The sequence below is a fragment of the Lucilia cuprina genome, chromosome 4 (genome assembly GCF_022045245.1).
Source record: "Lucilia cuprina isolate Lc7/37 chromosome 4, ASM2204524v1, whole genome shotgun sequence".
Lineage (NCBI taxonomy): Eukaryota > Metazoa > Arthropoda > Insecta > Diptera > Calliphoridae > Lucilia > Lucilia cuprina.
The window spans coordinates 46,818,334-46,844,079 of NC_060952.1; the positions used below are offsets into that span (position 1 = coordinate 46,818,334).

At 28.4% G+C, this 25,746-nt stretch overlaps 1 protein-coding gene across 2 annotated transcripts; it reads right to left on the reverse strand.

Moving 5' to 3' along the window:
• Positions 1–642: 642 nt before the first annotated feature.
• Positions 643–25,543, reverse strand: LOC111679989 (peroxidase). 2 transcript variants are annotated; one of them, XM_023441594.2, is made up of 12 exons: positions 25,250–25,543; positions 24,933–25,169; positions 22,962–23,070; positions 22,575–22,905; positions 20,748–20,916; positions 20,335–20,522; positions 19,672–20,276; positions 18,008–18,155; positions 17,754–17,924; positions 15,230–15,350; positions 1,185–1,344; positions 643–760 (listed from the first exon to the last, which is right to left on the reverse strand). In XM_023441594.2, exons 2-12 carry the CDS (start codon positions 25,024–25,026, stop codon positions 712–714), a joined length of 2,145 nt encoding a protein of 714 aa, XP_023297362.2. In that variant the 5' UTR covers positions 25,027–25,169; positions 25,250–25,543; the 3' UTR covers positions 643–711. The 2 variants fall into 2 exon arrangements, with proteins under 2 accessions (XP_023297362.2, XP_023297363.2); XM_023441595.2 differs by having other exon boundaries at positions 643–743; positions 25,250–25,540.
• Positions 25,544–25,746: the final 203 nt, after the last annotated feature.

The following is a 25,746-nucleotide window of genomic DNA, read 5'->3' on the forward strand; positions in this document are numbered from 1 at the left end:
AACTATTTGTTTATAACATATATTTTATTTGCTTTTTATAGTAATTCCCCTAATCTATTAGTATTTAGTAATTCACAGAATACTTCAAGTTTTTAATATCAGTTAAAAGATAAACAATGCTTTTAAAAAATAAGGGATATATTATTGCATCATCAAAGTATAAAAAATACATTCTACAAAAAACACTGGTCTGCACTGATATCAACCTTTAATAAAATATATTATAGAACTTAAGATATTTTAGGTGAAAACAAAGAGTTAAAAACTATAAAGAATAAATTAAGGGGGTGCTGTCCGCATATCAACATTTTAAACTATAGACACTTAAACTTAACTTTTTTAGACTCCTGCAAAACTTTTGTGTAGTATCAGATGAACATTTTGTTATAACAATGGATGGATTAAGGATGTCTGCTTTTACTAATTTTTTCAATATTAATGATACGATATATGAAAAACTTTTAAAAAGGACAGACTTTTAAGAAGGACACAGTTCCATATCTGTATGAACTATTTCAAAACTTAAAATTTAATAGCTTTCTTGATCGCACCAGGCATTTAGAAACGCTAGATTTATTTTGATTCAGTCCCACTGTGTATTAGCTACTTTTCTTCTATACGCCTCAATTGAAATACATTTTGTATTTAATAAGAAATTAAAATTTTATTTAAAATATATGTTAAGTAATTATTATTTTTATTTAAATTTTTTTAAGTATTCCGAGCACTCAACCATTGGATTTCTGAAAATGAAAAGAGACTATTAAATGTGAAAATATTTTGCAATTCAATAAATTAATATTTTTATAAAGAAATTTGGAGCAATTTTTTATGATTTTATTTTGTGAATTTTGTGGTTGCATCTAAATAAAAAAATTAAATTTATACAATTATCTCAATTACCGCCGTTTAAAATGATTTTTGTATGAAAACTGTCAAATTATTGTTAGGATAAAAAAAATAAACATTGAGAAAATGGGTGAAGGTGTTTTATAAAAAGTGTCACAAATAACCGAATCATTTCCATTAAATACTAAATTATAATAATTATAATATTTTATTATTTTTTTAAGATGTAAGCGAAACACTATTAAATAGTTAAAAGTGTGACGTGTGTTAGGACCGTGCAAAATTTCTTTAAATAGTTGTTATTATTTTATAAAAATATTCTATAATTTACTTACGATTTTGAAGATATTTTAAATATATTAAAAGGCACTCGTTGGAGGTTTGAATTAAGACAAAGTAGGTCAACTGCTGATATAGTTTTCCATTTTAATAAATCCATATCATTTTGATCGATTTCACTTTGATACCATTGACTTAATTTTGAAAATTGTTCACCTAAAAAAATGTAAAAAACTCATATTTTTATTTATATTTAGCTTTTTGTAACAATCTATAATTAAATTATGTAAGTTGTTGTCTTTACCATACAAAAATGTAAAGAATTGTAGGCTTCCCTCTAAATATATAAAATTTAGAGGTCATATATTATATAGTTCTTCGTTTTGCAACTTGTATGGGGGCTAGGTTAAAAATGGACCTACGTTAACCTTTTTCAATAGGCATCGTCCTTACAATACAATTTCATTGAATTATCTCCAAAATTGCAACCTGTAGTTTGATTACAAAGTTTGCAAAAATGGACCGATGTTATGGTGGGTATAGGACCAATATTATTGTGCGTTACAAACATCAGCACAAACCCAACATACCCTCCCCACTAAAGTGATGTATGGTATAATAATTATGAATGCGGTTATAGTCAAGAATGGTCGACTATATAATACCATACATCAGAATGTTAAATGTGGATTATTTTTTAATCATTTTTTTAATATATGTTTTGCCTTCCGGAGTATTTTTCATTTTCTGAAAGGGAGTTTGTATGGGCAATAGCATTTAGACTTTAATAAAACTAAATTTTAACCGTTTTTATTAGACTTAATCAATGAAAATTGTTATACTTTGTAATATTTTTGGGTGTTACAAATATTAGCCCAAATCCATAATACCACTTACGTGGTGTAGGATATAAAGGGCACAAAAAATAGAAAATGATTTTGAACCGATTGGTATACTTTAAGGTGGGTATAGAACCAATATTATCGTGCGTTACAACATCAGCGTTACAAACTCTCCCCACTAAAGTGATTTAGGGTATAATATGAATGATATTTTAGAGCTATAATACATATTGATTTTTTCATTTCGTTTGTAACACATAAAAATATTAGTGGAAAACCTACAATGATGCTGTTTGTTTGTTATTAAAAATGAATTATTTTAAAATTTAAAACAGACATAAAAAATACAAGTAGACGGATACAATTTCACGTAAACATACTTATTATGAACCAAAATTTGTCTGCAAAATTTTACAATAATCCCCAGCAAAAATAAAAGGAAGTATTTCAAAAAGAATAACATTTATCACCACTTTAAAAGTAGCACTAAGTGAATTGTTTTACCTTCAGTAGGAGTAATATTTATCGATTTCCAAAAAAGCGAAAAGGATTCAATTTGAAGATACATATATTATTTTGTAACGAAATTTTTTGAATTTATTTTTGAGTTTATTGTAAATGCATGTAATTTATGTATTTTTGTCAAACTTATTTGAGTCAAATATGTTGTATTCTATAATACTACAATTTTACTTCCAAAAAAACATACAAATTATTTCTTGAGAATGAGTATGACAAGCTTGTGTTAAAAAACCTCCAATAAGTGCTACAAAACATACTGGCAACATTTTTTTAAGAAAAGAAATCAAAATTAGTAAATACTTTAAACATCTATGGAGAAAATTCTGATTAAGTCCATAACCAACTTATATGTGGGGATATGATGAACTATATATCAATAGATTTGCGGGATGCTTAATGAAATCAGTTCATGACTCCACACATAAAACAGATTCAAATATACTTCGGCAATATATTTTTATACTTAACCCTCTGGGGCAGATGTGGACAGATTGAAAAATCTATTTTTTCTGATTTTTTGGTGTTTGTCAGACTACCAAGTCAGTCCCAGATTTGTTATTCAATAAATGTTCTTAAGCTTCAATTTCGAAAAGGTAAAAAATTAAGTTCCCACTTCTATTTTCAAAAATAACAACTAAATATAAAACGCATTGAATTATTTCATTCTAAATATGTATATATCGTTTTGGGCCACCCTGATATAGGAATACATACTTATTAAATCTGTTACATTGAAATACACAATTCAAGAGTTCGATAATGCAAAATATTTGAGAAGTGTCATTAAAAACTAGTCTTGTAACTGGTATTCGTTTATGGTGAAATTAAATTATGCAAAACCAGTGTGTATGCTCTTAGAATAAAATGTTCATAAAAATTTACAGTGTTTTCCATTAAATTGTAATGAACAGGTGCATTCAGTGAACTGGCCATTGAACGAATATATGTTTGTAATAATCATAGATCATTGTATAATACTTGATATTGTCCCAGTATTTGCATATCGAATGGGGTTTAGTTTATAAAATGTCCATCTAAATTATATTGTTTTATAAAATTTTTATTTGCTTCTTAAGGGCAGGTCTAATGTGTAAAAGTTACTTCCATTCATTTATTAGTTTTTTTTTTTGCTTTTTTCGGTATTGACGAAATGTTAATACAATTTTTATTATTCGTTTATTGAACTGTATTTTACACGTTTCTTGTAATGAAAGAATTTAAATTTTATGATTAAATTATTTAACTATTTACCAAGTAATGTATGAAATATCTGCATTACCTACAACACTTATTATAAAAATTTAAAAATATTTTACTTGGATATTGATCAGTGTTGCCACACAAAGCAATTTGTCTAACCGAAATTCGAATAAAAATAACCAAATTAAACAAGTCAGATTTCTATATTCGGCTGTGCCGAATCTTATATACCCTTCACCATGTTTGTTTTAAAAAACATTTTTTATTTATTTTGTATCTCTGCACACATGTCACACATAACATACACACAAACAAATACAGTAGTTTTACGATGAATGGTCGTTAAATTCAATTCTACGAACATCGCATTTAACGAACTAGCTAATTTTTCCTATTGACTACCTTAAATAACGAACAAAACTTGTTTTTTGTACTCTGTTTAACGAACTAATAAAATATTATTATTTAAATTCGACTGCATTCTTCTTTGGCATTAATTAGCCAGACTTTGTCTCGAAGAAGAGCTACTAACGCTTTAGCTCCTGCATGGCAGTTTTCGAAGTGCAAATGACGTAAGTAAATAGTCATAAAGTGACATTTTTTAGGCATCAATAAGGGAAATTTCGCATCGTACGAGATTGTTGCATTTAGCAATCGCCCGCCTACCCTGATTAGTGAAAATGTTCGATTGTGATCATTAAATTCGTGAATAAATGGATTCAGCTTTTGCAAATTCGATTGCAAGACTTGTGAATTCTGAAGTTTTTTAATTTCTTGCGAATACTCATCGTTCTGTATAATTTCCACTATTTTAAGGAATGACCAATTCATCTCATTTGCTGTTGGGTTTACGGTCGATAAGTTTTAATCCAATGTAGAGTTATTTCAGAATCAGTCCAGAACGTAACGCCTTCAATGTTACACGATAACAGCCCATAATTTCGCTAATAAATGTGCTGCGCAAAGCTCAAGTCGAGGTAGCGACTTAGTTTTCAAAGGAGCTACTTTAGATTTTGCTGTTAGCAAACGACAAGTGATTTGATTAGCCACTCTACTTCGAACATAGATGCAACATCCATACGCTCTCATTGAGGCATCAGCGAAACCATGAATTTCGCTAGTAGAATGCGAACTTGTTAATACATGGCGGGGAAATTCGATATTATCAATTTTTGACAAATTTGTTTTAAAATTTTCCCAGGATGTGTGAAGATTCATCGGAATCGATTCATCCCAGTCCAATTTCTGTAGCCAAAGTTCCTGCAGTAGGACCTTGGCTTTAACAACCAATGGGCACAATAATCCGAGTGGATCAAACAACATGGCCGAAGCAGAAAAAATATTTCGTTTCGTAGCCTTAAGCGAATGAAACGAATCATCTAATTGATATTTAAATATATCGCTCTTCGGAAGCCCAGTGCTTTTGTAAAAGATTCTATTTCTTGTATATTCTATTTCTTGTATATTCATCATACTGGAATCAGGATGGTTTCATAATTAGAAACCCATTTAGTCAGATTAAACCCAGCTGATTGCAATATTTCAGTGACTTGATTTCGTATTACCTCAAGTTCTTCAATTGAATCTGCTCCAGTTAGCAAATCATCGACGTAAAAATCTCTACGGACAACTTTAGATCCAATTGGCAACTTGGTTCGGAATTGATCGCTTAAATACATTAAGCAGCGTATTGCCAAAAATGGAGCCGATGACGTGCCATAAGTAACTGTATTCAGTTTGTAAATTTCAAGGCTATCTGTCTCACTTTCACGCCAACGTATTAATTGGAATTTTCTGTCTAGGCGGTACTTGACGGTACATTTTTTTAAATGTCAGCAGTGAGGGCATATTTATGTAGACGAAACCGAATCAGTGTAGAATACAACTCTTTTTGAACTGTTGGTCCAATCATTAATAGATCGTTAAGAGAGAGTTGCGTTGTAGTTCTACACGAAGCATCGAAAACGACTCGAAGTTTCGTCGATATTCTCTGTGGACGCAATACACACTGATGTTGTATAAAATAATGTGGGAAATTTGGTACTTTATTGCCTGTAATAGACATGTGTCCCAGCTCAATGTACTCTTTCATAAAATTATTGTACATCTCTTTCGTTTTCAAATCTTTTGATAAGCGACGTTCCAGTGAAAGAAAACGTCTTCTGGCTATGTCAAAAGAACAACCCAATTTACTCGGATCGTCTTTGAAAGGGAGCGACACTTCAAATCTGCCAGACGGCAATTGTCTAATTGATTCAACAAATTTCTCTTCACATTGTTAGTGTTCTAAAGTTAGAACTTTTGTGTCTCTGGGAATTTCTTCCAATTCCCAAAATCTCTGAACAATTTTATCAAGAGACAAATCATTTTCATCATTACCCCATGTACTTATGTGACACGATTTGTTGGTGGAAGTCTTACAATTTTTGTATTTACCAGACACAACCCAACCGAGAAGTGTTTTCTGAACAGTTGGGATGTCGGGACTTCGTCTTATTTGACCAACGCATAATATGAAATTTGCTTTGGAATAGTTCTGTTCAGTAAGTTGATAAGCCTTCACAGTACCTAGAGCTTCATCAGAGAGACATGAAATTAAATGATTGAACTTTTCGATTTCAGTAAGCGACATGTCATGATCAACTAACTCTCAAACAAACTAATGAAATTTTTGTACTCTGAGTACTTGCCGCTAAATTTTGGTAATTTCATTTTAGGAAGACTGCTGTGGTGTGTTGGATAACCAATAGTAGAATCATGGCTGCTTTGTCTTCGAATCGGTGTCAAATATCCAAGAAGTAGACATTTAGTAGGCACACACAAGTCTTCAACAGCAGATCTTTCATCGTTCTCAGGATCTAAAAAATCGATTTCTGACTGATAAGTCATTGCCTTTTCAATATATGAATTTAATATATCGAGTCGACATTCCAATTCAAGTGGATTAAAAGAAATCGTTTTTCCTTTATAGATCGCCGAACGTGATTAATATTATTTAAAACTGTATTCTTCTGTTGATTTAGAATTTCCAGTTTGCTTTTACCAGTTTTCTTTGATGCGTGCATTTTGTATTATTTTAATTTAACTTTATTCGCAAATTAGTTTTACAAATAGAGGTATGGAAGGATCTCAAGAAAATATAATTGTCTATTTGATGAAGCAAATTAACAATTTTTGAGATCTAAAAGCGATTAAGCGACTTCCAGTTATTATCGAAATAATTTGTTATAATTTCAGAAATTTTATATTGATTTTACAAAAAGCTATGGAAGGATCTCAAGAAATCTTATTGTCTATTTGATTATTAAAATTGACAATTTTAAAGATCTAAAACGATTAAACGACTTCCAATTATAATCCAAATTATTTACTATAATTTCAGAAAATTTATAGATTTATAAAAAAAATACTTTTCTGCACGTTATAATTTTCGTTAGAATTCAAATAAGTATTAAACTTTTGATTATAATAATCGTTTGCTAGCTTAAATGTTCAAACAAATTCAATTTGCAAACACAAGCAACAGAATTCGTTCAATATTATCAAGAATTCTACGAATTAAAAACTCACAACGACCTCTAAATCGATTTGTTCTCAATTGTAAATTATTTTTTACTAAAATAATTTCTCAATCTTATCTTTACTTAATTAAACCAATTTGTGCTCAATCCTCAAGCTTTTTATAAATAATTATAAGTATTGGAAATTTATAATTAAAAATGATAAAGATATTTATCTATTTATATATTATTTAATTTTCATATACTTTTTTCACTTTATTCAGTTTACATAAAAATGTTCGCTGGGTTGACGTTTGTTTTTTCTTATGTTGCCTTCTCTACTTTTTACATGTGTTGATCTACGTTACAAACATGTGTAACAGTGGAGCCAAGTCTCAATATTACAACAGCTATGTAAAAGTAATTCCAAATATGATCAATCACAATAGTTGTAATTAGTAGGTACAAAAAAGAAACAACTCTGTTTATACAAACGAATGTCAAAACAAACAAACAACACAATAATAAATTAAAGTGAAAGTAAAAGAAAAGTAGGAAAGTGGTAAGTATTAGTTATTAATTAATATTAAATTTGCAACTTCCAGGAAAATAAAACAAATTAAAGCGAAGAGAGCAGAGTAAAAAAAATTAAGAGAAAAACAATGACTAAGAGAACCGATCGAGATCAACGAATTTATTGTAATTTTAATTAGTGAAAATATGTGCAATATTTTTGACAATAAATGTGTAAAATGTATTATTTGTTTTTATTTAATGTTTCACTTTTTAAGGCGAATAATAAAATAAATTGGTAAGAAAAAATAATCGTTGTGTGGAATAAACTTGCGGAACGTGAATTTTTTTTAATTCTTTTTAATTAAAAGAAAAAAGTATTTACTATACTTTGTATCTCGAGTCTCACACAAAATTATTTATTCTTGAATATCTGGTTTTGTTGTTGGTTCGAACTTCCCTTTTCTTTTTGGCACAAGCAGCAATTACAGTGCATTTGGATGCTCCTTTGATGATTAAGGGGATGAAACACAAACTTTATTGTTTTTATTAAATGTTTTGTTTATTAACCGAGCGTTTTACTAACGACCGCGGTTTTTGAACGTTTGGTTAATTGTTTTAGCACTTAAAACACAAACACTTTGTTCTTATAATGTTTCTTTTTTAACCAAAATGTCTGGTTGCGAAAAAAAATACAATTTTAGTATTCGATTATTTAAATGTTTTTTTTTTATTAAAAATCAGTCCCTGCTCGGGCGCCAAAATGTTTAGCAAGAGTTTTTGCTAAATTAAATGGACCGATTATTAAAAAAACCACTAAATAGCCGATGCGAAAAAAATATAAAATTGGTGTTCACGATTTGGTGTTTAAAAAACAAGTGTTTTATTAATTTTAAAAATGGCAATTATTTTCTATATAGTATAACATTTTTTTCTAAAATTACCCAAGCCTTACAAAGAGCAAGGGTGTAAAAAACTACTTTTTTACAAAAAGTTTAAGGGTTTGCAGTTCAATTCAAATTTTTTTTATATAATTATTTTAAATTGATTCCAGAATTCATTATTATAAATTATTAAAATGGCCAAACAGGTTCGTTTATTATAATTTCTTATTGCCTTCTGAATTAATTGTTTTAATGGAACATTTTTTTCTATTTTATACAATATCCTGAATTTTTCTGCTATTGTATTGTGAAAACGTTGTATGTGACTGTTGGGTTTAGTTAAATGCAATTCAATATTTTCCTTTTGTAAAAATTATTTTATTCGTACTGCTTTGCATTCATTGTCCGCTACTATTTTTTGTGTTTACCTATTTTTGAAAAGTGGTATTCTAATTGTCGATAGTTAAATGGTTTCTATCGTTTAATGGGTAAGCCGCTTAAAATTTAGAAAAACTATATTACTGTTAAAAATCACTTCTTTTTATTACATAGATATCTAGGTGAACAATCTCATTTTGTTTCGATGGTGTCAATAAAAATTTAGGTTGGATTGTGTTTCTGTAAATTTTACCTCTTGACAGATCTCACATTCGTTAATTACCAATTCAATTAATTCCATGATCAATTGGATAGTAGGAAGTAGGAACTTTGGTATTTATTCTCAGTAGGAACTTTGGTATTTATTCTCACTGCCTTTTTTAAGTACTTTGTAATTTGTAGTGCTACTTTGGCATAATCCTGTAATTCCTAAAGAACTTTTGATCTGCCTTTCTGTTCTAGGCAATTCTAATTTTTCTATTACTTTAAGTTTATTTGAAAATTCCGTCTCTCTTTCTTTAAGAAATTTATCTATTTGAATTCTTAAATTTTTATTTTCCAGCACATCAAAGATCTCAAGTATTACATTTAAGTGTTGTTGTAGCGAAGTGCTAAATATTAGGATATCATCTAAATACATGACACATGTTTTATTAATATAATCATTTAAGATTTCGTTCATTAAAATGCGGCTTGCGCATTTTTTAAGCCAAAAGGCATCCTAATAAATTCATACAACCCATGTGGTGTTACAGTTTTTCCCCTGTCTTCACTAAAATCTGATGATAACCTTTTGCTAAATCTAACATGGTAAAATATTGAGCTCTACCTAACTTGCCTAATATTCACTTAATATTTGGTAATGGAAACTTATCGTCTAAAGTAACCTCATTTAACTTCCTATAATCTATTACTATGCGTCATTTTTTCACTAGAATTGTCCATTTTTTAAGGCACAACTATAAGTGGACTTGAATACCTGGAGTAACTTTCCTGAATAATACCTTTTGTTCTTCCATTTCTTTAATTTGATTTCTAACCTCCATTTTGTCTTGTGGTGGATATTTATTATTTCGTGCTGAATTTCAGTTGTATTAGTTAATAAATGAATGTAACTTGCGTGCTTTTCTGCCTTTACTAAATTTACGACAACGACTCACACGTATTAATAACTCATTCAGTCTAGTTTGTGCGTTCATTGAACGAGGTTGAGTTGTCGCACGTCTGCTGAAGCCAGGCCGATTTTTTCCTACCAAAAACCCACGTTTTACTTAGTACTGCATATAACGAACTTTTCAATTTTACGAACAGGCCTGACAACATATGGGTTCGTTAAATCGGAAAACTACTGTATAAACTGTAGCAGAAAGAAATATTAACCGTTGCACTGTACTACCACCCTAAAACAAATATGAGCTGTACTACCTTTATCTGCTTTATCTCCTTGTTGTTGTTTTTATGCTTTCATTTATAATTTGTTGAGGAAATTTTCAGAGGTAGTCTCAGATTTTACCCATATCTCAGTTATTTATAGACCGATTTTGATTCTGATTTTCAATAGGAAACTTCTCCAAAGCATGTCTGACAGAATTATTGAAGATTTGGATCTTGAAGATATCTGGAGTCTTCAGAAAATTGATTTTAACAGACAGACGGACTGACAGACAAACTGACGGACATGACTTAATCGACTCCGTTATCTATAAGGATTCAGAATATAAATATATTTTATAGGGTCGGAAAATTATATTATAGAAATTACAAACGGAATGAAAAACTTATATATACCCTTCTCACAAAGGTGAAGGGTATAAAAACATTTTATTGACATGGGACTAGTATGTGTAGTAGAGAATCCGTGAACCACTTTTTAGGAGGAATACCTCTAAAACGATGCGTTTTAATGTACTTAACACGATAAAATAAAAAAACGATTTTTTTGAAAAGATTCTCATTTCCCTACCAGCAATTGTTAATCTTAATCTCTGTATAAGAGTAGAAACACAAACCTGCGGATGAGGTTGCGTTTTCTGGTTTCAAGAGAAAAAATAAATTAATTGGAGTGTTGTGGCTGCGGTTTCGAATTTGTAGACATTTTATTAGAGTCCGACCGAACTCAAAATTTTGTTCGGTACCGAACACCGTACCCAAACTTCGGTAAATTTGAAAGATTGGCCCAAACTATGTTCGGTTTTCAAAGTTCGGTGAGCACGAACTTTTTTCTTAAATGAAAAACGCATTTATGATTTAAAAGTAATAAATTTATAACATTTAAAACCAAAATATGAATATCCGGAAGATTTTTTGAAAAAGGTCTTTAATTAGCAATTGAGTAAATTATCAACTAATTCCCAGAGAGTGATATCTAATAACAAAATATTTTGTGAAATGAATATATCTTAATACCTTTATTTTTGGGTTTTAAACGATTCATTGATAATGATATAATTCATATTATCGTTATTGTAAAAATTTTTATATATCATATTATGATTAAATACCGTCAAAATATTTTATCATGATATTTTTGTATTTATCATAATATTGTTATACATGATCATATTATGATCCAAGGTGATCAAAATTTCGTTTTAAATATGTCTCGAAATCAAAATAAATTTTATCGAATAAAAATATATATAATATAAAGATAATATACTTCGCAAATTTCAATTTACAGAATTATATAAAATTCTGGTTCATAAAAAATTTAATTATAATTTCATAAAAATACTAGTATTTTTAAGTCTTTTTCTTAAGCGAATCTTAATATATAATAAATATATAATAAACATTTTATAAAAAGTTCGGCGTTCGTTCAAAATTTCGCCGAACATTGGCCGAGCCTCACTTTTTACCGAACTCCGAAACCGTACCCGAACGTTCGGTCGGACACTACATTTTATTGTTTTTATACCCTACACCACTTTACTGGGGAGGGTATATTGGGTTTGTGCTGATGTTTGTAACGCACAATAATATTGGTCCTTTAAGTATACCACCATTAAGTAAACCAATTGGCTCAGAATCATTTCCTGAGTCGATTTAGCTGTGTCCGTACGTCCATGTAAACCTTGTAATCAAACTACAGATCGCAATTTTGAAGATAATTCAATGAAATTTGGTACATGATCTTCTATTGACTTGACTTGATGACCCACACGAATTCTATAATTATAAACCTGATATAACCCTAGCCCCTATGAAGAACCCCCATCAAAATTTCACTTAAATGTCCACAATTTTAAGTATATCTGAGGCACAACTAAATCACATATTATTTTTGTAAAAGGTGTTTGTTCGGCCTCGCCCGACTATAATTTCTTACTTGTTATGTGTTCCATAAAAAGCCCCCTTCAAAATTGGTCTTAAATGTCCACAATTTTTTTCAACAATAAATGGCTTAAGTATATATGGGATAAGGTACAATTCAACTTAAATACTTTATTATAAAAACTAAGTTACATGTTATTATTGTAACAGATGTTTTTTATACGTTTTTCGTCACATCCGTGATAATCGTATACTCGGACATTATTACAACTAAGAAACCAAAATAATTTAATAATAAAAGATCTTTTAAGATTGTATGTATCTATGTTGCACTTTACTATGTTGTTGTCAAATAAATGAAATAAATAACATGTTGATTTATTTAAAATCAACTATAAATCAGTGGCAAAATGCAGACATAATTATGTTATCAGATACACAGGTACTCATTCAATTTTCGCTGGTATAAAAATAAATAAACCAGCATTTTCTTTAACCGGAATTTGTAATTTCTCTGCATGTATTCCTGTGTTACAATTTTTATATAAATTAAAGGTCTTGATTATTAAACTAGTTTTTACAAATGATTTCTTTTTTTAATTTCAAGCAAACATTAACTGATGAAAAAAAAACAATGAAACAATTTTTACTGCAAATATCAACCGATATATATTGTACATTATGATAATAACTTTTATAAAATTTTTAGAAATTTCAAATCTCAATTGTTTGAGAAAATTTTTGGAAAATCGATATTCCATGGTAATTAAAGTTTTTACTGTGTATCCCAAAAAATGCTGATTTTCCTGCTGAAAATTAAAATTATTATAATATACCTATTCATATGTCATTAAATGCGTCTCTTAAAGACCTTTCATTTGATATTCTATGAGTGAAAATACTTTAAAAATACCTTTTTATCAGAGTAAGAAGAGCGAGAGAAATAAGTTGCTTACTACATTATGAATATTTCTTTTCGCTCCTGAGTACAACAGTAAGTTTTAGACACTAATAAACAAAATAAGACCCATGTGAGCAAAATCGACACCTTTAACGTAGACTAGAGTGTCCCGAGGACACTCTAGTCTACGACACTCTTATATAGAAAAATATTAAAAAAATGGTTTGGGAATAGGTTTTGGAGTATTTCTTATGATTTTTTTAATGTATATGCCCTGTATATTGAAAGTCAGTTTTTTGACCAGAAAAACGCTAACAAAAATGTTAAATGTTTTTCCCGCGATAACTTTAAAACACGATTTTTTTGAGGCCCATTACGAAAAGATTGCAGAGAAGATTGTTTGAAAATATTGCACTGAAATCGCTGGTAGGGAACTGAGGACCTTTTAATTTTTTTTAATTCTATGTGAGTTTCATTGAAATTTTATTCATATTGATATCTTGCATAGATACGCCTCATGAAGTGAACATTAAAAATGTCTTTAAAAATATATATTGTGAAAATGAGTTATATAACGAGAGAAATAAATAAATTCACCAGTGCAAAAATTATCTAATCTAGTTAAAACCACTAACTTATTCCTTATTTGTTATACGCTCTAGATTCTAAACAAATCCTATTCAAAACATACATGGGAGTATTTAATTATATCGATTAATTAATTGACGATTTCATTAGCATTAAATTGAAAAAAATTATAATTATTTTTTTTCATTAGCATTATTTTGTCTAATGGTAATGGTTTTTAATGAAACGATTTCATTAGTAATTTTTTAAAAATAAATTTTCATTACCATTATTCAATGGATTTTAAAAATGTTCGAACATTAGTTCTAATTTCGAAATTAATTTCGAATATCCGAACATTATAATGTATTGTCATTAGGTGAAATCATGTATGGCAAATTTCAGCACATTCGGATTAGAAAAACTAGTTTTAACAGCTTTAAAAATTTTTCGAACACGAGTTCGAATTTTCGAAAATTTTTTTAGGTTTTATGACACAGAGATTAATTTAAAAACATAAAAATAATTTCGAAAATAACTTCGAAATTTCGAACTTAATAATTAATTATTGTTATTGAAAACGACTACTCACTACCAAGTCAAAAAGTAATAGAAAAGAAAAATTCCGATTGAACTATAGTATATCCAATCCATGGTATAAAGAAAACAAGGTAACTCCGTTCTCTCTCAATGAAAAGTTTTTTGACGTAAATAAGAATTATTGAAATTAATTTTTTGTAAACAAATAAAGAAAAACGTTGCCACACATGTAGTAGGGGAAATCATATTTAGGAAAATGGAAATAAAAAATGCGTATAACTTTTAAATTAATCATTTAAAGTTGTGTGCACTAAGGATATTTTTATAAAAACAGTTCAGCTCATAAACGGACCACACTAAACCCAACAAGTTCTTGTTTAATTTTATCTTATTGATATTAAACCCCAAAATAACACCTCTTGCAATTGTTTACGTTGAATTTTTTCAAACAAATGACACAGGAAGACATCTCTTTTAGAACGTTACTGCCGTTCGAAGATTCATATAATTTTCTTACTTGGACATGTTTGACAGCGCACACCGCAATCTTACCGGACACATACATAATACGTTGGCACTAAAACAAAATATCAGCAGAAAACATCACTCATAAGAAACTTCTGCAATTTGACACAAGATGAAGTAATAAAATTACGGACCAATCTTGGTCCGCCCGCAAGGACCTTTAAACATTTTTATTAATTTCTTTGTTATTAGAATTTTAGGTTGATTAATATTTTAATTTAGTTTGAAAAATATTTTCCATTTTATATTTTTAAATTGAACAAAAAATTAAAAAGTAAACAAAAAACTCGGATATATAATATAAATACGGTAGCATATAAAATAATAAATCGCTTAAACGTCAGAAGTTTAATATGGCTACGAAAAGAGAGAACGGTTGTACCTTTATTTTTTCTACTATGATCCAATCCGTAACTATATTGAATGTATAGATATTTGAATTTAAAATGTACTTACCTATAATGCATTGAAACGTAGGTCCCACTGTTGCATTCTTCGCTGACATTTCAGAAATACCACCAACAATTAAGTCAATATCACGCCAGCTAGAATAGGCATTTTTTAATTTATTTAAATCCTAAAAAAATAAAAAAAAAAATATATTACTGCGTTTTTTTATTAAGTGCAAAATTTTTTACGGTCGGTCCATATTTGGTCATAGTTTCCGAGCAAGGTCCCTATTAATATTCAATAAATCTTACAATTCTAATAGATTTAAAATATTTAAATTTTCAGTTTTTTATTAAAAGACATTAAAAGTTCATTAATATAAAAGTAGCTAATAGAAGGTATTTATATATTTTTAGAGACATTCATATCTCTATTAATATTTTTTAGATAAATAAATAAAATTATGGGAATCATACCCATTAACGTGTCTTACAGCATATGAATTAGAATTAGAAATTTGACAAAAAAATTTACTTTTTTTGGATATGTTTTAAAAAACAATTTTGTTACTTTAAATATATCTATAACTACTCAAATACTAGTTTTTGTCATTATAAGATAACGAAAAATTGTTATCAGCTATGGTAAAATTAGTTTGATTTTTTCAAATCTCCAATTTCAGTTTTTTGAAACTTTGTTAACAAATTTCAACATTTTTAGGAGTTACCATGGGGATTTATGGACAATAAGGCTATAAAACTCTAGACTCAATATAATTAGAAATATATAGATTTATTAAGTATAAACAATTATAAATTACATAAATTATTAGTTTTAAAAACAAATGATCTTTTAAAAGTGTTCACCTCAAGTTCACTTCAAAGTCAAATTTTTTATATTTAAGCCGGATTCACAATGCTAGCGACATTTTCAGGGGGTGTTCACAATGCTTGTAATCAATTCTTTTTAAAATTCGCGATTATCTTGCGGCCACAGTATCAATATTTGATTTTTTACAATTTTTTCTTATTTTTTTTTTTTTTTTTTTGAATAGTTTTTAATATAATATGTACACATTTTCATTGATAATTTTTGTTTTTAAAATTATAAAATAAACGTCAAAAAATTTTGTATACGAAATGAAACTGAAGTTCAATTATGTTCAATCCTATGGGGTCCGCGAAGACGAACGAAAATAATTATATTTATATACACTTGTTGGAAATATTATAAATACTTATGTATCTCCAAATTTGTTATAAATACTAAATTACACAATTTTTGTTCAATAATCCCACATTTGTTCATTCAATTATAAAGTTATCGGGATAAATGAATATATTTTTGTAATGATAAATCATTCTACTAAATTTTTTTTCGGATCGGTCCATTATTGGCCTTAGCTCCTTATAAGATCCACTTTCGAAAATCACTTAAACACACATTTTTCATTGATTAATTATAAGGCTAGTTGGTCATAGTTCCCATATAAGGTTCACTCCGAAAATCACTTAAACGCACATATTTCATTAATTTAAAGGGGTCGCTCCATAATTGGTCACAACTTCCATATTGCGTTAAGTAATTTCTGACATAAATGCGTACTTCTGAAAATACCATATAACTTACTATTAAATAATATTCTGTGTATTGATAGATCATTCTGCTAAAATGTTTTCGAACTGGCCTAATATTAATCATAGTTCCGATTTAAGATCATCAACATCGTTTCAAAAATCACTTAAACGAATTTAGTTCATTATAAATATGGAAGTCGGGATAAAGCTCGACAGGAATATGTTTGTAAATATACAAATCATTCTCCTACTACCTATTTTTGGGTATCTACATGATAAGTCATAGCATCAGTACAAAACTCACTTAATATAAATTGTTCTGGACCTTATCAAAATAAGATCCACAAATGCATAAATGTTAGTACCCTTAATACGGACGTAAAACTTTAAGCACAGTTTTTATTTTTTTTAGCAAATTAAAAAAATATATTGTTGAACCCTACACCTTGTTATGTCTCAAAGAGCGAGCGTTCCTCGTGAGATTCACAATTTGCAAAAAAAATGCCATTTTGTACCTTTATATACACCTGGTTCACACTAGGAAACTTTTTTTTTTGGGAAATTTTTGATTTTTGTGTGTGAGAGAAAGAGAGATATATATCAACCATCTCTAAAAGTATTTTAACAAAAGTTTCCCAGTGTGTAAAAGGTTATATTTTATTAAAAAAAATATTTATTTGTTCACTTTATGTAATTTATTTTGTAGATTGTCATTGCCTAAGTGATTAAAAAATATCCAAAACATAGTTCAATAGGGCTGCCCGAGCGTCCTTTAAATACATTCTATGCCATATGACATGATGTTCAAAAACCACTTTTGAAAACAAAATGTTAAAAAATTACTTTTGATTATTCATAAAGTGGGCTTAAGTATATACAAAATTAAAACAAAAATATTTTTAAAATCAAAAACAAAAAATAAGTACTGAAAGGGTTAAATAAATTCCTCAAGGGAACCGCGATGTAAAAAACGTTGGGAACCGCTGCTCTAATGTATATGCATAAATACTTACCACAGGGTTTATAAATTTTTGTAAATCATTCCAACTGTTTATTTTTACATTATTGCATATTTCCAAATATTTAAAATATGGCTGCAGTCCATGATCCCGTCCACGCTGTATATCAAATGCTACTATATCAGAATGTGTGGGTCGTTTATTATTAGCCAAATCAGAAGTCAACTGTTTATATGTATGTATTTGAAAAAGAGTTAAACGATTTTTTATTGATATCCAAACATTCACATTGTATACTATTAACTTACACTTTCAACATAACTTGCATCCATTTTCATAGCCTGCTGCATTAATAATGAATATAAAATTTGATCCAGTTTGTCGGATGTGTACTCAATGCTTGGGGAGTAAATTTCGTCTTTCAAAGAAAATATATTGGTTTCAATGTCGTTAGAACTAGAATACAAAAGGTAGATAGAAAAGATATCTGGAAATCTTACACCTGCAAGTTTTGCTTTCAAGTTTTTCACACAAACTGATTGTCAAAATCCATTTGAAATTGCTTCTGTGGCGTAGGCTGCAGGCAATTTTATGTTTCAAGATGCCATTTTCATTATATTTATTAATTTTATTCACAATATTGTTAATTTTAAATAATTTTTTTAATAAAACACAAAGAAAGAAATAATACATAACTTATATGAATTTTGTGATAAATTGTATGAATCGAACTTGACTTTTTTTGATTTTTACATTTTCTGCAATATTCATGAAAAAAAAATGCAAATCTGTTTCCATATTTAGTAGATAGTAATCCTTTATTAGCGAATTTTGTATAATAAAATAATAGAAATTCAAATGCTGAAAAACAAAATCTTAAACAAGAAAACATCAGCAAACATAGTTGAATATCTATTCTTCATAAAATCACGCCAATTCCGCGCAGAATTAATCGATTTTAATCTAAAAATCATAAAGAAATAGAAAATTTTCCTAAGAAAATTTCAAACATTTCTTTTTAAAATATAAAATAAAAATATATTTGAAATATTTTAAGTTAAGGCTTCTACATTATGTTTGAAAAAATAAAATTAAAAAAATTCATACCATTTAGGAACTTATTCTTAAATATTATTATCTTTTATCAATAAAAGCTGTTCATAATATTTATGCTCAAACTTCTTTCTGTGCAATACAAAAAATTAAGTCTAGAGAATTTTTTTGAAAAACAAAAAAGAAATTATCAAAAATTTATTTATTAATTGTAAAATTGAAACATTAGTTGCGCAGAAAAAAGTTTCAGCATAAATATTATGAAATGCTTTCATTGATATAAGTTATTAATATTTAAGAATAAATTCCTAAATTGTAAGAATTCAAATAAAATTTCAAATAAAGTCTAGAAGCCTTGGCTAAAAATATTTCAAATTTAAATTATATTTTTCTTTTTGTTAAAAATGTTTGAAATTTCTTTTGGAAAATTTTTTATTTCTTTACTATTTTCAGAATAAAATCGATTAACTGTTCGCGAAATTGGCCGGATGTTATGAAGAGAATTTTGTTGTTTAAGATTTTGTTTTTCAACATTTCAATTTATGTTTTTTATTATACAAAATTCGCTAATATAGGATTACTATCTACTAAATATGGAAACATATTAGTAGATAATGGACCTCTTTTGCAATATTTTCATAAAAAAGTAAAAAATTTAAAAATTTCCATCATGTACAAACTCATACACATTATAAACTTTAAATATTCTGAATGAAATTGGTTTGGGAAAAAAGTCATGTTCGATTCATAATATTTCTTACCAAATACATTCCAGATATGAATTTATTTTTTCTGTGTGGAAAGAAAAATTGGAAAGCAAGTTTGTTTCCATTTTAAAAAGTGTTAGTGTATTGGTAAAAAAGTGAAACTTGAAAGGCAAAACATGATCGTGTAACGTCAGTTAGATTTCATAACTAACCTTTTATCCTTATTGGATTCAGATCTTAGATCCATGGCGTAATTACGAAGTTCATTCGGCATCATCGAAAGGTAAAATCTCGATGCGGCCACTGCGTACTCATTGGATATTTGATGAACTAATTCATTATTTACATTACTTAATTTGTTTGGTTCATGTTTATTACTGTTTATTTCGTTTGCCATCGTTGCGCCCAAAATAACTGGCAACCATTCATTAAGAACTATTCGCTGATAAATATCAATATTAATGGATCTAGCCTTTTGAAATAATTGATCATCACTCCAATCTGGGTGTTGAAGACCCAGGTCCTTGGCAATACGATTATGATTACGCATCATTATTGTATGTATTATAATGGCAAAAGGATTACTGTTAACGCGAGAATCTCCAGACATAAAACAAGTCGTATTTTCTCGATCATTCGGATTCAATGCACAAAACCAATTAGTGTCTTCTGCAGCTATTGGCAATAATGCATCTTCTGATTTACCAAAACTAGTAGATTTAAGAAGTCCTTTTTGATGTAAACGCATGCGTTTTTGAGACTTTTCGTTAAAGCCATATAATTGTGATAAATCAAGTTTCGCTGTACCTTGATTCAACTAATTTAAAATGTAAACACATATATAAAATTTGACTAATAGTAAAACTAAATCTCACCTGTTCTGGAGCTGCAAAAGTACATCTGTTGCCTATTGCCAAAGCGCTACGTACGTAATTCAAGCAGGTATCAGGGCCATAACGATTTATATTATCTTTACTTATCAGAGGCACACATGCCGGGTGGTGATAACGTGGTGAAAGTTTATAATTTTGTATATTACAACATTCAATTGGAGACCCATTACCTGTAAATAATATAGAGCATTAATTGTGAGGATAATCATATCAAAACTAAGGAAGTAATAGTATAAGATGCTGTTACATTAACTTAATAAAACAGTTTCTTATTTTTCAATACCATTAAAATCTAAATTAATTAATGCAAAGTGTTATTTATAATCCTAATAATTATTTCAATTTTATAAATCAAAATGTCAGTATTAAAAGAGTGGGTATAAAATGCAACTTACTCATTGTTGTGACCACAGGTTTATTCAAATCATTAGCCACAAATTGTGACCATTGTACCACAGCCAAATTTCGTTGAAAATCATCTAAAAATTCTCTTTTATCTTTTGTTGGATTTCCACCAAGTGCATGACTTATTACAAGCGGTTGAACAATAATATCCGAGAACATCTTTAAAAGTATACAATTAATTATTAATACAATTATTTAATTTAAAATATATATAAGTATATACTTATCGGCCATTTACTGCAAGACTGGCATAACTCAAAGAAAACTATATTGGAATGTTTAAAGATATTTAACTATTTCCGTTACGAAATTGTATTTGCATTTAAAATAAATGAAAATTTCTTAGCGACTAACATTTAGTTGACAACACTAAAATGTAGAGGTGTGTGTTTTTACTAAATGTAATCCCAACTAGCATTTTTGCGCTTATTTTTAGATCATAAATGATACATTCGTCCGAAGAAAATGGTACCCTATCCACGGCATCTTTAAACGAGTAGTTTATAAACCCCATTTCTGATCATTTATGACTCATTTTTTAATCTTTTTTGAGTCATTAATGAGCCGAATTACTGGTCGTTTTTAGAGTTATTTTCGAATCATATTATAGTCTTTTTTGAGTAATTTTTATGTTTGTTACAGACAAATACAATGCAATAGAAAACGGTTTTTGATCTTTATTTTGAAATTACTACAAAATAAATTTATAAAAACTCATATTTGGTACACTTGGAAGACCTGTTTGTGATTGCTGTACATTTCATTATGGTTTTTAAAATAATTTAGATTTAAACACTAATTGGAATTATTTAGACTTAGTTTAGTGATTTGTCAACCAACTATCTTTCGTAGAAGAACATTAAACATATAAAATTATTATAATTAAAGCATAATATAATTTTAATTTCCTTGACAGAAAAACGATTATATAAATATCACATTAATTGAAATAATTATACACTTAATTTTATAAACAAAATGAGAATTATATTTACTCATTTTAGGCCACATTCATTTTTAAGTGTATGTGTTGCTGTTCCATTGCAAACAAAAACAATTACATAAGAAACTATTTTAGATCTTCCAACTGCTTGAAATATGATCACAAATTAAGTTCTTAAAACCAGGATGATGAATTTAAGATTGCTATAGATTTTGTTATTGTTTTTTAAATAATTAGTTTTCAATCAGATATCGGGATCATTTTCGAATAATTTTTTAAGCGCTTAACTTATTAATAATTTTTAAGTTATAAAAAGGAGTCAAAAATTACTGTTTACTGATTAAACATCCAACAATCTTCCAAATACTAGCTGGGATGCGAGAAGTATCAGGAAGGAGTCGCTACAATGTTCATGAAATGTTATAAGATGCTGGCAACAAGCTGAATCAATCAGTATGAAATAAATCGTCATTGATTAAAATTTGTATAATCAAGTGTGCTTTCGGTTGTTACAGTTTATTGTATAAGTTGTGTAGTTTTATAAGAAAATGTAGAACATACTAATCACCTCTATTGGCAATCATCATTTCACGTGATATATGTCCCCTTTTCACTTTTTTCGTTCACTAACTTTTTTGTCGCGATAAAAATTCCCCTGTCGTGAAATTTGTTGGTGTAATTTTGTAAACACTGAACAGCTGTTCCATACAAAATCAACTAATGTGAATGAATTGTTCAGAACATGTTCACGAATTTTCCCTTCGAAGAAAAATTTTTAAATTTTTTTAAATATTTAACTACTCAGTTCAATTTAGAGTCAAGACAGTCTGCTAAAAATTGAGCGATATATGTATATACATGTATGTAATTGTACCTTATAGAAACCATCCTTATAATGGCGCGGCAACAGACGCCTTAACGGATAGTCCCCATTCTTACGATTATTAACTATACTTTGACATTTGTGGGCGAGTTCACTATCTCTCGGAAGATCAATATTACTTAGTATAGTTTCGCAATATTCCCCGGAAATACTTTGTGGAGCACATTTAGTATTATAAATATATAAACTGGACTTTAAAAGTTCATCTGCTACCTGACTATCTTTTTGAGCGTCAATACTTGGCAGGGTTTCCAATAGCTGAATATGAGATATTGTACCATTTTTGACAATAACATTAGATGCAACAAGATTTGCTTCCAAACTAAAAATTAAATGAATCTGTAAACGAGAAATAATTCAAAATTCACTAAATCAAACCTTTTTTCCTGCTCATTCGATTCTTGGCCTCGTCTTAAAAATTCCAACCATTCAAGTGGAGTTATCGAATTAATAGTATCAACCTCAAATTTACTTATAACTATTGGATCTGAAAGAAAAATATACGACAAAAACAAATTAATAAGAAATTATCACATCATCTTTTAAAACCGATGTCCTATGCGATTTAGTTTAGACACAAATTTTCAACAGATGTGGCAAAAAACTCTCAAAGTAATAGTGGTTCCAAAAATGTCACTCTTTTCATATACTATATTAACTATTGTTCTTTATATGCTGATATAAAATAAATAACCATACAACAACACACATATTTATACGGCCTGGAGTAAGAAATAACCTATTAAAGGGGGGTTTTGGTATTTTTTGTTCCACAAGTGGTACTTTTTGAATTATTTATAATAGTCAACCTAAAAACATGAAATTAAACATGGAAACACCGGACTAAGACCTGGTTCACACTGGGAATATTATTCTAGAAAACTTTTGATTTTTGTGTGAGTGAGAAAGAGAAAGAAATATCAACCATATCTTTCTCTCACACGCAAAATCAAAAGGTCTAAGTAATAACCTTTTAAAGGGGATTTCGATGGTACCTTTTCGTTATTCAAAAGGTACATTTTGAATTTTTTATAATATTAAACCTAGAAACTTAAAATTAAGGACTTTTTTGGTACTTCTTCGTTCTTCAAAAGGTACTTTTTGAATTTTCATTATTTTTTTATTTTCCACCAAAAACCGAATGTAACAAAAGTGGCAAAAACAAGTACGTGAGTTAAGTCAACATACCTAAATGACGACTAAATCATGAGAGGTACATGTGGACTTATGTAAGTCTACTAAGTTTTAAGTGAAGTTTAGATTTATGAAATATTAAAACAATAACCAATTTTGTTCCCTAAGAGGAATAAGAGTCTTATCGTGCTATCAGCAAATAGGCATATGCATATGGCAAGATCGTCTAAGTATTTAATCAAGAATCAAAATGTATATATTTTTCGATTGTGGATAAAAAAAACAGATTTTTTGAGGATCGGTCCATAATAAACCCTATCCCAAGGATATTCATGCACTAAAAAATAAAAATATGTGCTTATAATATGGACTATAAAATGGGAAAATATGCACTAAAAATGAGAAAAATATGCCCCAAAAATATTTCATTATGAAGGTACATATTAATAGATATTGAGATCTTAAGATTTTGACAACAAGTATACAGGTTTTTAAGGATTGCTTTATGTAATTTAATACCACTTTTACGGAACCGCGACCTAGAGAATGACAAATATAAATACTAAGAAACCACTTTAAATAGTAATATTTAATTTCTGAAAGACGAAGGCTTGAAAGCAATTCTAATAAAATTTGGTGAATGAATGTATTTTTGTGTAAATTATATTTCTTTCGAATTTTAGTTTGATAATGTTTTTAAAAAATTTATGGACATTTTATATCATTTTATATGGGCACACAGATGGACAGACTCAGAAATTGATACTGAACCGATAGTTTAAAGACTAATATTTTGGACGTTACAATTAGCAGCACAACCTCAAAATACCTTTCGCACTATTGTGGTTTTAAAAATTAACTAAAACTAAATGTTGTTAAATCGAATTTTGTTGATAATTATTAAAAAAAATTCTAAATATTCTATTTTGTATGAGCCAAAATCTGTCTACCAATTTTTGTGAGGATCAGTCTATATTTGACCCTACCCCCGTATAAACTCCCTTTAGAAAATTACTTTACCGCTCAATGCTGGCTTAAAAATACGTGTATAGCGGTAAATTCGAAATAAAATGGTTTTGTAAGCAACAACATCTTTCTACCAAAGTTTTAAGCCTGTGTAAAGGTCCAGTATATTTTGTATTGCAATAATTACAAATTTTAGTCAAGTGTTTAAAAATATTTAAGATAAGAAAGTGTTTTAATTTTTTCACTTACCAAATTTGAATTTATCAAAATTATTGGCAAATATTTCACAACAAAATAAATTGATGACAAAAAATATTGGAAAGCTTCCATGTTTTGCAAACATATTGCTTTTAATGTGTTTATTTTACACTATTTTTTATTTGTATTATTTAAGATCGTTACTCGTTAAGCGTTTGAACAGATTAATATTTTAAATATTTTTTTTGCGTATAAGATGTTTACACCCAATTTTGTTATTGTTGTTAACTGTTACGAGATTAGAAAGAAAATGTTTTGATTGAATTTATCATTTGTTTTTACAGTGCAATTAACAAACGAATACTTACAAATGTATTTAGAGATTTGAAAATTGATTTGAATACAATTAATTTCGAATTTTACAGTTTATTTTATAAACAAATTTAAAACTGAGCTTAATAAATACTGATTATTATTTAAACTTTGTTTTTCCAATAGCACTGGAGATTTATAGATTTATAATAGAAATAAAAAACAAATTAATATTTTTTAAACTTTTGCACATTTAGTAAAATCAATATGTAAATGTAACAAAACTTTGATTGTTAAAAATCGATCAGATTGACACGTCCATACTATTTGAGATTACAGAACGAATAAATTTGTTTCAGTCTACTTCAACTCTTCAACAAGCCAACGTTCGATGGCTGCTAAGATCCAAACACATACAATACTTTGTGTTGAACTGCGACGTAAAGATCGTGTAAAATGTATGATTTAATATTATAGCGATCCCAATCAATACGTCAAACTTGTGCACGAAGTACAAAAAGTTGAGAAACAATAAACTTTGGCGTACGAAAAA

Excerpts from the sequence above, each read along its gene's own strand:
- LOC111679989 (XM_023441594.2), bottom strand. The coding sequence starts at position 25,026 with ATGTTTGCAAAACATGGAAGCTTTCCAATATTTTTTGTCATCAATTTA. Across the intron at positions 20,917-22,574 it reads ATAAGGATGGTTTCTATAAG|ATGTTCTCGGATATTATTGT; the intron begins GTACAATTACAT and ends ATACTTTTAAAG. Across the intron at positions 761-1,184 it reads TTTAAAATATCTTCAAAATC|TCTCTTTTCATTTTCAGAAA; the intron begins GTAAGTAAATTA and ends CACATTTAATAG.